The 13,610-nt window shown below is 42.3% G+C and overlaps 1 protein-coding gene across 1 annotated transcript in view; it reads right to left on the bottom strand.

The window, feature by feature from the left end:
- The window catches only part of RNF175 (ring finger protein 175), a 53,282-nt gene extending 42,475 nt beyond the window's left edge, over positions 1-10,807 (bottom strand). The window contains exon 1 of the mRNA XM_061142540.1: positions 10,350-10,807. Coding sequence (XP_060998523.1) covers positions 10,350-10,475 — 126 coding nt within the window. The 5' untranslated portion in view covers positions 10,476-10,807. The remainder of the gene's footprint in view (positions 1-10,349) is intronic.
- Positions 10,808-13,610: the final 2,803 nt, after the last annotated feature.

A 13,610-nucleotide genomic window follows, 5' to 3' on the forward strand; every position in this document is an offset into this window, starting at 1 on the left:
TATATGAAAAAGATCTTCATGACTCAGATAACCATGATGGTTTGGTCAACTCACCTAGAAACGACATCCTGGAGTGTGAAGTCAAGCAGTCCTTAGGAAGCATTACTAAGAACAAAGCTAGTGGAGGTGATGGAATTCCAGTTGAGCTATTTCAAATCTTAAAAGATGATGCTGTGAAAGTCCTGCACTCAATATGTCAGCAAATTTGGAAAACTCAGTGGCCACAGGACTGGAAAAGGTCAGTTTTCATTCCAATCCCAAAGAAAGGCAATACCAAAGAATGTTCAAACTACTGCACAATTACACTCATTTCACATGCTAGCAAACTAATGCTCAAAATTCTCCAAGCTAGCCTTCAACAGTACATGAACTGAGAACTTGCAGATGTGTACAAGATGGTATCTTGTAAGCTGAATTTAGAAAAGGCAGATAAACCAGAGGTCAAATTGCCAGCATCTGATGGATCATAGAAAAGGGAATTCCAGAAAAATATCTACTTCTGCTTCATTGACTATGCTAAAGCCTTTGATTGTATGGATCACTACAAACTATGGAAAATTCTTCAAGAGATGGGAATACCAGACCACCTTACTTGCCTCCTGAGAAACCTATATGAAGGTCAAGAAGCAACAGTAAGAACTGGAAATGGATCAATGGACTGGTTCAAAATTGGGAAATGAGTACATCAAGGCTGTATACTGTCACCCTGCTCATTTAACTTATATGCAGAGAACATCATGTGAAACACTGGACTAGATGCATCACAAGCTGGAATCAAGATTGCCAGGAGAAGTATCATCAAACTCTGATATGCAGATGATACCACTTTAATGGCAGAAAGTGAAGAGGAACTAAAAAGCCTCTTGATGAGAGTGTAGGAGGACAGTGAAAAAGCTGGCTTAAAACCTTACACTCAAAAAACCTAAGATCATGGCATCCAGTCCCATTACTTCATGGCTAAAACATAGGTAAAAAGTAGAAACAGTGGCAGATTTTATCTTTGGTGGCTCCAAAATCACTGTGGACAGTGATTGCAGGAATGAAATTAAGATGCCTGTTCCTTGGAAGGAAAGCTATGACAAAACTAGACAGTGTATTAAAAAAGCAGAAACATTACTTTACCGACAAAGTTCGGTATAGTCAAAGCTATGGTTTTTTCAGTAGTTATGTATGGATGTGAGAGCTAGACCATAAAGAAGGCTGAGCACCGAAGAACTGATGCTTTTGAAATTTGGTGCTGGAGAAGGCTCTTGAGAGTCACTTGGACAGCAAGGAGATCAAACCTGTCAATCCTAAAGGAAATCAACCCTGAATATTCATTGGAAGGACTGATGCTGAAGCTGAAGCTCTAATACTTTGGCCACCTGATGGGAAGAGCTGACTCATTGGAAAAGACTCTGATGCAGGAGAAGGGGGTGACAGAGGATGAGATGGTTGGATGGCATCACCGACTCGATGGACATGAGTTTGAGCAAATTCCGGGAGATAGAGAAGGACAGGCAAGCCTGGCATGCTACAGTCCATGGGGGTCACAAAGAATCAGACGTGACTTAGTGACTGAACAAGCAAGCAAAAGTTTCCAAAGGTACCCAGAGCAGCACATTTCCCCCTAATTTCCTTCAATGAGGTTGTTTCATAAACTTGTGATGCACTTTCTCTTCACCATCTGCATTTCTTCCTGGGATTCCCCAACCTCCAAAATGATTTTTTTAATTTACATCTTTAAAATCTGCATTTTGTGCTGCACAGTTCAATGGGATTTGACAAATGCATAATGTCCTGAATCCAAAATTACAGTACCACACAGATCAATTCTATGGCCTTAAAATTCCCATTTCACTTGCTTAGTCTTATCCTTTTCCTTCCCTGAGCAGTTTATTTTCTGTGCTTTTGCATTTGGATGTCTTGTAATTGGAATCAGTATGTAGTCTTTTCATATTGGCTTGTTCCTCAGTGTCTCTTTGGGACTTGATAGCTTAAATCTTGTTTCTGCTGACCACCATTCCATTGTATGGAGGTGCCACAGTTTGCTCATTTAGTCATATTTTAAAGCAGCAGTGCCCAGGATTTTTGGTACCAGGGACTGGTTTTGTGTAAGAGAATTTTTCCATGGATAGAAGGTGGGATGGGGTGGGGATGATCTCAGGATGATTCAAGAGCATTACATTTATTGTGCATGTTATTTCTTTATTATTTCATCAGTTCTGCCTCAGATCATCAGACATTAGATCATGGGAGCCAAGGATCCCTGCTTTAAAGGACATCTTGATTGTTTCCAGTTTGGGGTGATTATGAATATAGATGCTGTAAATATTTTCATGCAGCTTTTTGTGTGAGGGTAGGTTTTCAGTTCAATTGGGTAAATACCTAGTAGTTCGATGACTGAATAATACTGCATTTAGCTTTGTGGAAGACTGCCCAACTGCTTTCCACAATGGCTCTATCATTTTGCATTCCCACTCAGCAAGAGTTCCTGCTGCTTCACATCCTTGTCAGCATTTGGTATTGTTGGATTTCAATATACCCTTATATTGGTAACTAATTGCAAGTTATTGTTTTAACTTGCAATTCCCTAATGACAAATGATGATGAGCTTCTTTTCATATGCTTATTTGCCATCTGTATATCTTTCCTTGATGAGCTGTCTTTTTAGATATTTTGCCATTTAACTGAGTTGCTTTCTTATGATTGAGCTCTAAGTATATTTTGGATAGCAGTCCTTTATTAAGCATGTGTTTTATAATTAGTTTCTCCCAGTTTGTAGCTTGTCTTTTCATTCTCTCAACAGCATCTTTCACAGAACACTTTTTACTTTAAATAAAATCCAACTTATCAATATTTTTTTTCCTGGATCTTGCTTTTGGTGTTATATCTAAAAACTCATCAATTTTTCCATTTTATCTTCTGAAAGTTTTACAGTTTCACATTTAGGTCCATGATCCACTTTGGGTTTATTTTTGTGAAATATGTAAGTTCTATGTCTAGATTATTATTATTTTTTGCAGATGAATGATCAATTTTTTTCAGTACCATTTAAAGTAAAAATATCCTTGTACCGAGTAAAAATATCCTTGCTCCACTGAATTGCCTTCACTCCTTTATCGTGGATCAGTTGACTATATCTATGGGGGTCTATTTATGGGCTCTCTACTCTTTTCCATTGATCTATGTGTTCTTCCTTTCACCAAAACCACACTGTATTCATCACTACAGTTTTACAGTAAGCCTTGAAGTAGGGTAGTGTCAGTCCTCCAACACTGTTCTTCGCTGTTGTGCTGTCTATTCTAGGTCATTTGCCTTTCCACATAAAGTGTAGAATCAGTTTGTCAATGTTCACAAAACAGTTTGCTGGGATTTTGAATGGGATTATAGAACCTATAGATCAAGTTGGAATGAATCAACATCTTGAAAATATTGAACTTTCCAATCCAGGGACACTGATTATATTTGCATTTACTTGAAACCTTCTCAGTTTTTGCATATGGCTCTTGTGAATATTTTGCTGGATTTATACATAAGTATTTCCTTCTTTGGGTGCTATTGCAAATGATGTTGTGTTTTAATTTCAAATTCCAATTATTCATTGCTAGCATATGAGAAAGTAATTGACTTTTGTATACTGACCTTGAATCCTGCAACCTTGCTATAATCACTTATTAGTTCCAGGAAATTTCTGTTGATTTTTTGGGAGTTTTCCATATAGACAATCATGTCATCCACAAACAGAGATGGTTTTATTTCTTCCTTTCCAATCTATATCCTTTTAGTTCCTCTTTTTTTGTCTTATTGCACTAAAGCTAGGACTTCTAGTACAATGTCGAACTGGGGTGGTGAGAGGAGACATTCTCACCTTCTTCTGTCTCTTAAGAGGAAATTATCCAGTTTCTTACCATTAAGTATAATGTTAGGACAGGTTTTTGTAGATATTCTTATCAAGTTGAGAAAGTTCCCCTCTATTCCTAGTTTGCTAAGAGTTTTTATATGAATGAGTGTTGGACCTTGTCAGACGCTTCTTCTACATCTATTGGATATAATCATGTAAATTTTCTTCCTTACCCTCTTGATGTGGTTGCTTGCATAAATTGATTTTTAATTGCTGAACCAACCTTACATACCTGGAACAAATTCCACTTGGTAATGGTGTATAATTCTGTTCATGCATGGTTTAATTCAATTTGCTAATATTTTGTTTAGGATTTTTATATTTATGTTCATGAGAGATGCTGGTCTAGAGTTTCTTTTTCTCATAGTATCTTTATCTGGTTGAAGTATTAGGTTGAAGTGCTGGCTTCAATGAATGAATTCTGATGTATTCCCTCTGCTGCTAATCTCTGGAGAGATTGTAGAGAATTGGTATCATTTCTTCCTTACATAGTTGGTAGAATGCATCAGTGAAACCATCTGGACTTGGTGCTTTTTGTTTTGGAAGGTTATTAATTGCTGATTCACTTTTTAAAAGCAGATATTATTCAGATGATTTATTTCTCCTTGTGTGAGTTCTGGTATAGTTTGAGTCTTTCAAGGAATTAGTCTATATGTGGGCATAGAGTTGTTCATAATATTAATTTATTTTCTTTTATGTCCATGAGATCAGTAATAATGATCCTTTCTTCTGATATTAGTAATATATATTCTCTCTCTTATTTTTCTTGGTTAACTGGCTAGAGGTTTATTAAATTTATTGATCTCCTCAAAGAACTAGCTTTTGAACCAGTCTTGAACTCTTCTCCTCTCAGCATGACTTGTAATTTTTCATTGAGAAGTTTTTATTGAGGCTCTTATTTGGTTATTAAGAACCTTTAGTGTGAGCTTTCGTGTTAATTTGGCTAGGAGTTGGACTATGTTTGATATTTGCTCTGTGTCAGAGTCTTCAATTTCCATTAGTACACTTGTTTGTGTCTCTCTTTTTGTCTTTGGTTTCCCTAAAAACTCATTGTAATTTGGGTAGCTTGCAGCCCTTTTAGCCATAATGCACTGTTATACTGGACACCATGTGGTGGTCCAATAGGAGGCAGTGGAAGTATTTTATTATTCTGTGTTTATCTTTCAGTGAGCTCTATCCCTGGAATATGACCTTCACAGGTGTTTTGTTTTCCCATTAGGTGAGACAGGAAGGCTAGAAGGGCCTGGGGTTGGGTCATTTCCCTTTCTCTCCATCAGCTAAGGCTCTGATAAATTCTTTTCCTTTGCCGTGTAGGTCTTTGTGGTGGCGAACACTTACTCAGAATGATTAACTTTCCTCTGCAAGCCTGTTGGAAGCACAAAAATTTTCCTTGGCTTTTAACCATGAGAAGACCTGTTAGGGTTCCAGGAGGTAAAATCTACAAAAATACGAGGGGTCCCTAAGACTGTGGCCCCTGGAGGTCTCGCTCTCACACTGGCCAAAACTCTGCTCCCAGGATTTCTTCCAAGTTATCCATTGAGCATTTCCTCCAGTCTATGGCTCTGGCAGCTTCTGTTCCCAATAAGCAGATCTTGGTTATGATTCCCTACATGCATCTGTTTTTCCAGATTTAGGGGTGATGACTTTTCCTGGGAAACAATGGAAACAGGGACAGATTTTATTTTGGGGGGGCTCCAAAATCACTGCAGATAGTGACTGCATCCATGAAATTAAAAGATGCTTGCTCCTTGGAAGAAAAATTATGACAAACCTAGACAGCATATTAAAAAGAAGAGATATTACTTTGCCAAAAAAGATCTGTATAATCATAGTCAAAGCTATGATTTTTTCAGTAGTCATGTATAGATGCGAGTTGGACATAAGACTGAGCACTGATGAATTGATGTGTTTGAACTGTGGGGTTGGAGAAGACTCTTGAGAGTCCCCTGAACTGCAAGGAGATCAAACCAGTCAATCCTGAAGGAAATCAACCCTGAATATTCATTGGAAGGATTGATGCTGAAGCTGAAGCTCCAATACTTTGGCCACCTGATGTGAAGAACTGACTCATTGGAAAAGACCCTGATGCTGGGAAAGACTGAAGGCAGGAGGAGAAGGGGACGACAGAAGAAGAGGTAGTTGGATTGCATCACTGACTCAATGGACATGAGTTTGAGCAAGTTCTGAGAGATGGTGGACAGGGAAGCCTGGCATGATGCAGTTCATGGGGTCGCAAAGAGTGGGACATGACTGAGAGACTGGATAACAACAATTTTTCCTATGACCTCTGTTCTCTGAGAGGTCCAGGAAAAGTCACTGATACTCAGCTTGTTCAGTTTTTTCCCTTGTAGAGAGTGATAACTTTCAAGATTTTTACGTATCAGAGCTGAAACCAGAAGGCCTTCCTATTTTTAAAAATGCCATCTTTTTAAAGATCAGAAAACTGAGGCTCACTGTGCTAAGCTGAGCAGCTAGAGTTGTCTAACTCCTAAGCCAGGCTCTTCTCTTTACAGCCTACCCCTCATTCCCATAACACATCTCATAGAACCAGCCCAGGGAACACTCCCAGACAAAGCAGATGGCAGAGCAGGAGGGTGTGGCAAGGCAGGATAAACAGATGTGATATTTGAAAAAACAATACATTCAAGTCTCTTAATGGAGAATGTAGATTAATGGGGGGGTGGTGGTGGTGGTATTCACTTTAGCTTTACAAAAGCATTCAGAAGAGCATTCTTTTATTAGTAAACTGCTTTTACAGTGTATGGTTAAATTTACACAAATGTTGTTTACAAGTCATATCCCTTCAATGCATTCAGAGCCAACTGTTGGGACTGAACATTCAGTGTGTGTCTAGAAATTCTCACAGGGAAACGATCTGAGTCCCAGGTTGGGAAGGTGGGCTCTTACTTGCATGCCTGTGTGCTAAGTCGTTTCAGTTGTGTCTGACTCTTGGCAACCTACCAGGCTTCTCTGTCCACAGGATTTTTGAAACAAGAATGCTGGAGTGGGTTGCCCTGCCCTCCTCCAGGGGATCTTCTTGACCCAGGGATCCAATTTGAGTCTCTTAAGTCTCCTGCATTGGCATATGTGTTCTTTGCCACTATCGCCACCTGGGAAGCCCCTCTTATTTGCAGTGCTTACATTTTGCAGATAAGGAAAGCGTGATTCAGAGATACTGAAGGAATATCAATATCCTTGATATAAGGGAAAATAACTAATGAGGTTGGATTTTTGTTTCCTCTCTGCAACTAATTAGTTATGTGACCTTGACCAAGTTATTTAATTTCTCTGAACTATATTTCACAAAGGGAGTAAAAAATTATTACCTTCCAGGGTAAGTTAGATAATGTACAAAAAGCACTTAATCACAACTGTAATAATATGTAATAGTTACATATAAATTTATATATGGTATTTCATATATATTTTATAGTAATATAATTATTATGGAGTATATTATCATATTATACTATATTATAGTAATAATAGTTAATATGTTATATATAATGATATATTATTAATGTATTGGTGAAGGTTACAGCATCAGTTCGTGAAGTTTCATCAAAAACCTCACTATACTTGTAAAACTTTCCTTGTAAAAAGAGCCGGGAGCTTCCTGAACCTTATGAACATGTTAAAAGCTCTAGTTCTGGTGGGTCCTACATAATCTTAAATGCCAAGAGAAACAAGTTAAAAGTGCTGTGCTGTGCTTAGTCTCTCAGCGATGTCTGACTCTTCACGACCCCGTGGACTGCATTCCGCCAGGCTCCTCTGTCCATGGGATTCTCCAGGCAAGAACACTGGAGTGGGTTGCCATGCCCCCCTCCAGGGGATCTTCCCAACCCAGGGATCGAGCCCAGGTCTCCCGCGTTGCAGGCAGATTCTTTACCATTTGGGCCACCAGGGAAGCCCAAGTTAAAAATTAGGTTATATATTAAAAAAAAGTTGGGTTATTTTTGGATGATAAGGCTGTTTAGGTCAGGTTTTATGGGAACATGTCCATCAAATTTCATACCAAAGATGTTAACCTGAATAGGGCGTTAGATCCAGGTTTTGGAAACAGTTCATGCAAACCACAGTAAAAGAGTTGGAACCCAGTGCTGGAGTCAGCTACAGGCGCTCTGGGAACCATTTCCAGCCCCAGTATTTGCAGATGTCACCCAGAGCTCCTGAGATGGCTGAGGTCTGATGACGGCTCTGGCAGTGAAACTCCAAGAAGGTACACACGGCAAGGGGTAAAGCCAAAGCAGCGGCATGGGAATGGTCAGCCTCACATGCCGGATCTTACCTTGAGCCAAAGACTGTCATCAGAGACACACAGGGTCTCTCCACCTGTTCCTTTGGGGCCATGCAGTAACAGTAGATGGACTATGATGGGCAAAGAAGTAGAGAATATTCTAGAGGCCAGCTATATCTTTGTGCTAACACAGAACAGTTCCTTTGAGACCACCACAAGACCCATATCTGTGCTTGACCACTGAAGGCATCCTTAGGCTCCTGGCTTTGTCAAAATGGGTCACCCCAAGAGATGCAGCACTCACAGCCACTTGGTTACCTCCAAGGCAGCCTCAGGACCACAGAGCACATGTGAGTAGACGTGCAATGTGCGGCTGTGTGGCAGGACACAGTCACAGCGCCTCCGGGGGAAGGGGGTGACTAAGGGAGCCCCGTCCTGGGGGGCAGAGCACAGTCAGAAGCAAGGGCCCTGGAGAGGCGTTCTGGGCAGTCCAGCTTGTGCAGTGAGCTGGGGAGACCACCCCGCCATCGAGGCTGAGGACCGCCGGCGGCAGCAAGTCCTCCAAGGGGCCTCTGACTGCTCATGGGCGGGCGTGTCGGTGGTGCAGCCAGTGTGTGAAGCCCCATGCTGATGCAGGCAGCGGCAGCTTCAGGTTCCATATGAGCAACTTCGTCACACACGAGGACGGATCCTTTCTAGCATGGGGTACCTCAAAAGTCAGCAGATTGAAATGGCAGAGGAGTGGCGGGGTATACTTCAAGTCAGCTGGCTCACGTGGTGTTCCCTTTCAAGGGGGATTTCTTTCTAAGCAAAATCCACATCTGTGTCGTCGTGGAAACTGAACTCAGACAAACTTGGAGCTAATTATCAGTTATCAAGGAAGGATGGAACAGGGCTACAAACCCTTTCCTGAAGAATCCAGGTTTCCTTTTAAGGACTCTAGCAATTCTATGCTAGGTATTTCCATTTTGAAGATAAGGAAACCATATATTTAAGGGGCTTTTTCTTTGATATGAGCGAGAATAACTAATGAGGTTTGATCCTACTCTCCTTCATTGAAGAAAATTGGTCCAAGTGGAATACAGAGGGTGTTCATTTTAACTTACAAGACAGTGGTGACAGGGCAGCACAAGGATGCATCTGCTTAAAAAACAAACAAAAGTCTCCCAAGATTCCCCTTTCTAAATAGAATTCTCAAAATTAACTTACATTTACATATTAGAGGAAACTTAGAAGAATCCTTTTCAGTCCCATGCTATGTAGGAAATAATTTTTATGATGGGTGACAAGAAAATAAAATGCTCGTCTAAGTCAGCACTTCATCTGTCACAGGCAAGTTTTCTCACACAACGAGCCTCCCGGGACCCAGAGCCGCGGAGAGCGTGAGCTGCGGGACGTTCTCCTCTGCAGCGTCTCGCCACTCAGCCCATCTCAGGTCTGCATCGGTTCAGAGTGCCATCCCTGGACCAGTAACTCTGCACCACTCGGGAACTCGTTCAACGTGCAAACTATTTGGCCTACGTGGAGTGAAAGAACTCTGGGGGTGGGACCTGGGAGTCTCATTTAACGGGTCCCCCGCTGGTTCTGCTGCGCCCGGAGCTGTGAGCAGCACTGCCCTCAGCATGGCAGCGGTTGGCTCAGGCCCCACACGCCCAGGCCAGGACCGAGGCGTGAGGTGGGAGGTTCCTGTGGGCGAGCTGGGTGGGACGGGTCTGTGAAACAGGATCCTGCTCCCTGCGGAAAAGGTCAGCTCAGAGTCTGCTCTACCACGCCCCCTGGGAACAGAAACCATCCACGCCAGGACAGCTGAAAGCTGATGAAGCAAAGTTAGACAGCCTCAGCCTTTTGTTTCTGCCATTCCTAATCCTTCTGTCCTGGGCCACTGGCAGAAATAGTTCATGCCCAAAAGGAAAGGAGGTTTACTTAAGCCTGGGTTTCTCGGCCTTGGCACCATTGGTGTTTCTGTCATGAGGAGCCGTCCTGTGCCTGTGGAGCGGCATCCCTGGCCTCTACCGCTCCATGCCAGTAGCTGCTCCCCTCCCCACTTCCCTCCTGCTAAGGCGTGACAATCACAAATGTTTCCAGATGCTGCTCAGAGTCTCCCGGGGGCAAAACTGCACGGGGCTGAGAGCCACTGACTTAAACCAAACCTTTTCCTTCAAAGTGCTAACAAAGGAGGGATGTGTTGGGAAGAGGAGCAAGCTCGCAGCGGCCCCGGGGGTGACTCACGTTGTAGGAGCGGCCGTGCCTCTGTCTCCACCGCACCAGCACCACCTGGGCAATGACCAGGGCGCAGAGGAAGACCAAGATCATCTCCACGTGCATGGACTCGTGTCCCCGGTGCAGCTTGTACATCCTCTCCTGCTGCAGGCTGCAACCGGCAAAGGAGGTCAGCTGAACAAGCCCTCAACTCGGTCGGTTTGCAAAACAAGAAAAATAGGCAGGACTCATGAGAAGCAATTGGGGATTTCAAACGTAGGGTTTTCAAAGCTTTGATTACAAAGTTTTCCTAAGTTCTCAGTTTCCCCCTTTCCCCTGGGCTTGGGGGAAGGACAGCAGAGAAGAGGAGCCTGAGTCTGTCAGTGAAGCCAGCTCCTCTCTGTCCTTAGCTTGCCCACATGCTTTTGGCCTCAGCCTTGTCCTTTCAAGGTGATCAATGGGGACGAAAGCTCATTGGTGGGCTCTGAAGACCTGGGTTCCAACCTCCCATCTGCCACGTCATCCCCTTGGCAAAGTCAGTTATTCTCTCTGCACCTCAGTTTCCTCATTTTCACATCTAAAATAATGATCTCTCTGTACCTTACAGATAGGTGCTCTATAACTGTAGAGCACATATATATGATATTTTATTTGTGTCTGTATGAACAATAGTCTTCCCTGGCGGCTCAGATGGTAAAGAATCTGCCTGCAATGTGGAAGACCCAGGTTCGATACCTGGGTTGGGAAGATCCTCTGGAGAAAGAAATGGTAACCCACTCCAGTATTCTTGTCTGGAAAATCCCTTGGACAGAGGAGTCTGCTGGGCTACAGTCCATGGGGTCACAAACAGTCAGACATGACTGAGCAACTAACACTTTCACTTTCACATGAAGAATAATACTTACTATTAGGTTGTATCATATGAAATTGCCATTTCTGAAAGTAAAAAAAATCTCCAATCAAATATTGGCAATTTCAAGTAATTTCTAACATTCTTAAGTAAAAGGATATCTGGCAGATGGTGTCTATGGAGAGAATATTATGTGTGGGGCTAGGAAAACCTCTGAGTTCTAGAAATTATTTTCATTATAAGCAGGAAGAAGAGGCCTAAGTATTACCTTAGGCACAAACATTCAGAGGATGACTAAACGCTTTCGTGTTTAGTTGGACTTTTAATTTTATACAGTGGTAGACAAAACCACTGAAGTAGTATGTCACCTGGTTTAATCTCCTACAGAAGAAGTGGCCTCCAAGAGAATCTAGAGCAGAGCTGCTTGACCTGGACTGTGACCTGGAAATCACTGAGAAGCTTTTAAAAATCACAGTGTCCAGGCTGGACCCTAGATAAATGAAGTGACCATTGCTGGGTGTTCTAGGCTGAACTGGGTTCCCTCAAAATTCATAATTCATAAGCTGAAGTGCTAACCCCTGGACCACAGAATGTGACTGTGTTTGGAGAAAGGGTCTTTAAAGAGGTAATTAAGGTAAACGGGGTCATTAGGACGGATCCTAACCAACATGACTGGTGTCCTTATGAGAAGAGGAGGTGAGGACACAGACTCCCCCAGGGAAGATCATCTGGATACACAGGCGGAAGCCAAGGAGACGGGCTTCAGAAAAACCGAAGCCTGCGGCCCCTGGGTCTTGGACTTACAGCCTCTAGATCTGTGAGAAAATAGATTTTTGTTGTTTTAGCACCCAGTCTGGGTGATCTGCTACGGTAGCCTGAGCAAACGCATAGAGATTTCCAGGATGCGATCGAGGCATCAGTAATTTTTACAGTTCCTCTTATGATTCTAAAATGCAGCCTAAATTGGGATCTACTGGCCCAGAGGAAGAGAGAGTGGTTCAGGAATTAGGTAAAAGTGGGATAGTATTTAATATGAACCTTGACAATTACTTTATAAATATTGGTTAGCATTATCTTCTACCCCAAGTGAGGCACTATCAGTCACAAAATCTCTTAGTTTGCATTTAGTTAGGGCACTGATCAGAAAGCACCCTAGGGTAACATCCTGTGACCTTTTAAAGCCACTTATTAGGTACCTGGTTTGAGTCCCTCTCTACCAACATTTCTACAGAGCTTCCTCAGCAAGGGCTCCATCCAAATCCCAGGGGTGCCCCCTGCTGGAAAATGCGCAGAAATGAGCCCACAGAGCCTCCTAAATATTTCTGCTTGCTGCTGCTGACTCTGTGTGACCCCATAGACGCAGCCCACCAGGCTCCTCCGTCCCTGGGATTCTCCAGGCAAGAACACTGGAGTGGGTTGCCATTTCCTTCTCCAATGCATGCATGAATCCTAAGTCGCTTCAGTCGTGTCCGACTTTGTGTGACCCTGTGAACTGCAGCCCACCAGGCTCCCCTGTCCCTGGGATTCTCTAGGCAAGAGTACTGGAGTGGGGTGCTTCCTTCTCTATTGACTTACTAACTTATGCTGTTAATAAAGCACTGCACTGGTTGAACCTCGTGTGCGCCCAGCATTTCCATGAATAATTAATAATTTCTCAACTATTCTCAAACTTCTCAAAAATCTATCTTCTTAGATAGAATCTGAGACTGTCACTGCTGGGAGGTACCATAAATGTGCTGAGACCCCTTCATTGATCAAGTGGAGAAGCTGAAGCCCACATCAGCTAAACAACCGGAATAAAATTATGTGGCTATTGGTCTCTGTACTGGAAGCTGAGCTTAGGAGTCGAGAATGATTTCTAGAAGCTCTTTAAAAAATATATTCATTCTTCTGAAGAAATGGGAAGTGAAAAAAATAAAAGGGTACGAGCACTTAGTTGTAGTTTTTACATTCCAGGTCCAAAATAACTATTTAACACTCTGTGTAATACATAGATAGAAGAGTGGGTTTGTCATCAGTTTAAAATAGGACTTGCATGATATCAAACAAAATATACTTTGTAACATTAATGATTTTGTGAATATAGGGTGAAAATGCATCTCAGATGGTTAACCTATGTGGAAGTACTTTGGAAAGTATAAACTAGTGTAGAATGTAACAGATATCTTCTATTTTGATTAGGAATACATTCATAATTGGTGACCATAATGCAGAAAAAGGAGGAACAGTTTTATTTTATTTCATTCGGTGCCCATAGGGGTCCAATGGCCATAGGTACCATAACACAGAAGAAATAGCCTAAAAGGAAAGCCAGATGTATCTTGTGCCTGAAAGGACAAGGACATATAAGGACATATATTGAGGGACATATACATTCGTGGAACAGCATGGAGCCCATTGCAGAAGGCAGATGAAACCCCTGCAGTTTGGTCTATACAATC

The sequence above is a fragment of the Dama dama genome, chromosome 5 (genome assembly GCF_033118175.1).
Source record: "Dama dama isolate Ldn47 chromosome 5, ASM3311817v1, whole genome shotgun sequence".
NCBI classification, from domain to species: domain Eukaryota; kingdom Metazoa; phylum Chordata; class Mammalia; order Artiodactyla; family Cervidae; genus Dama; species Dama dama.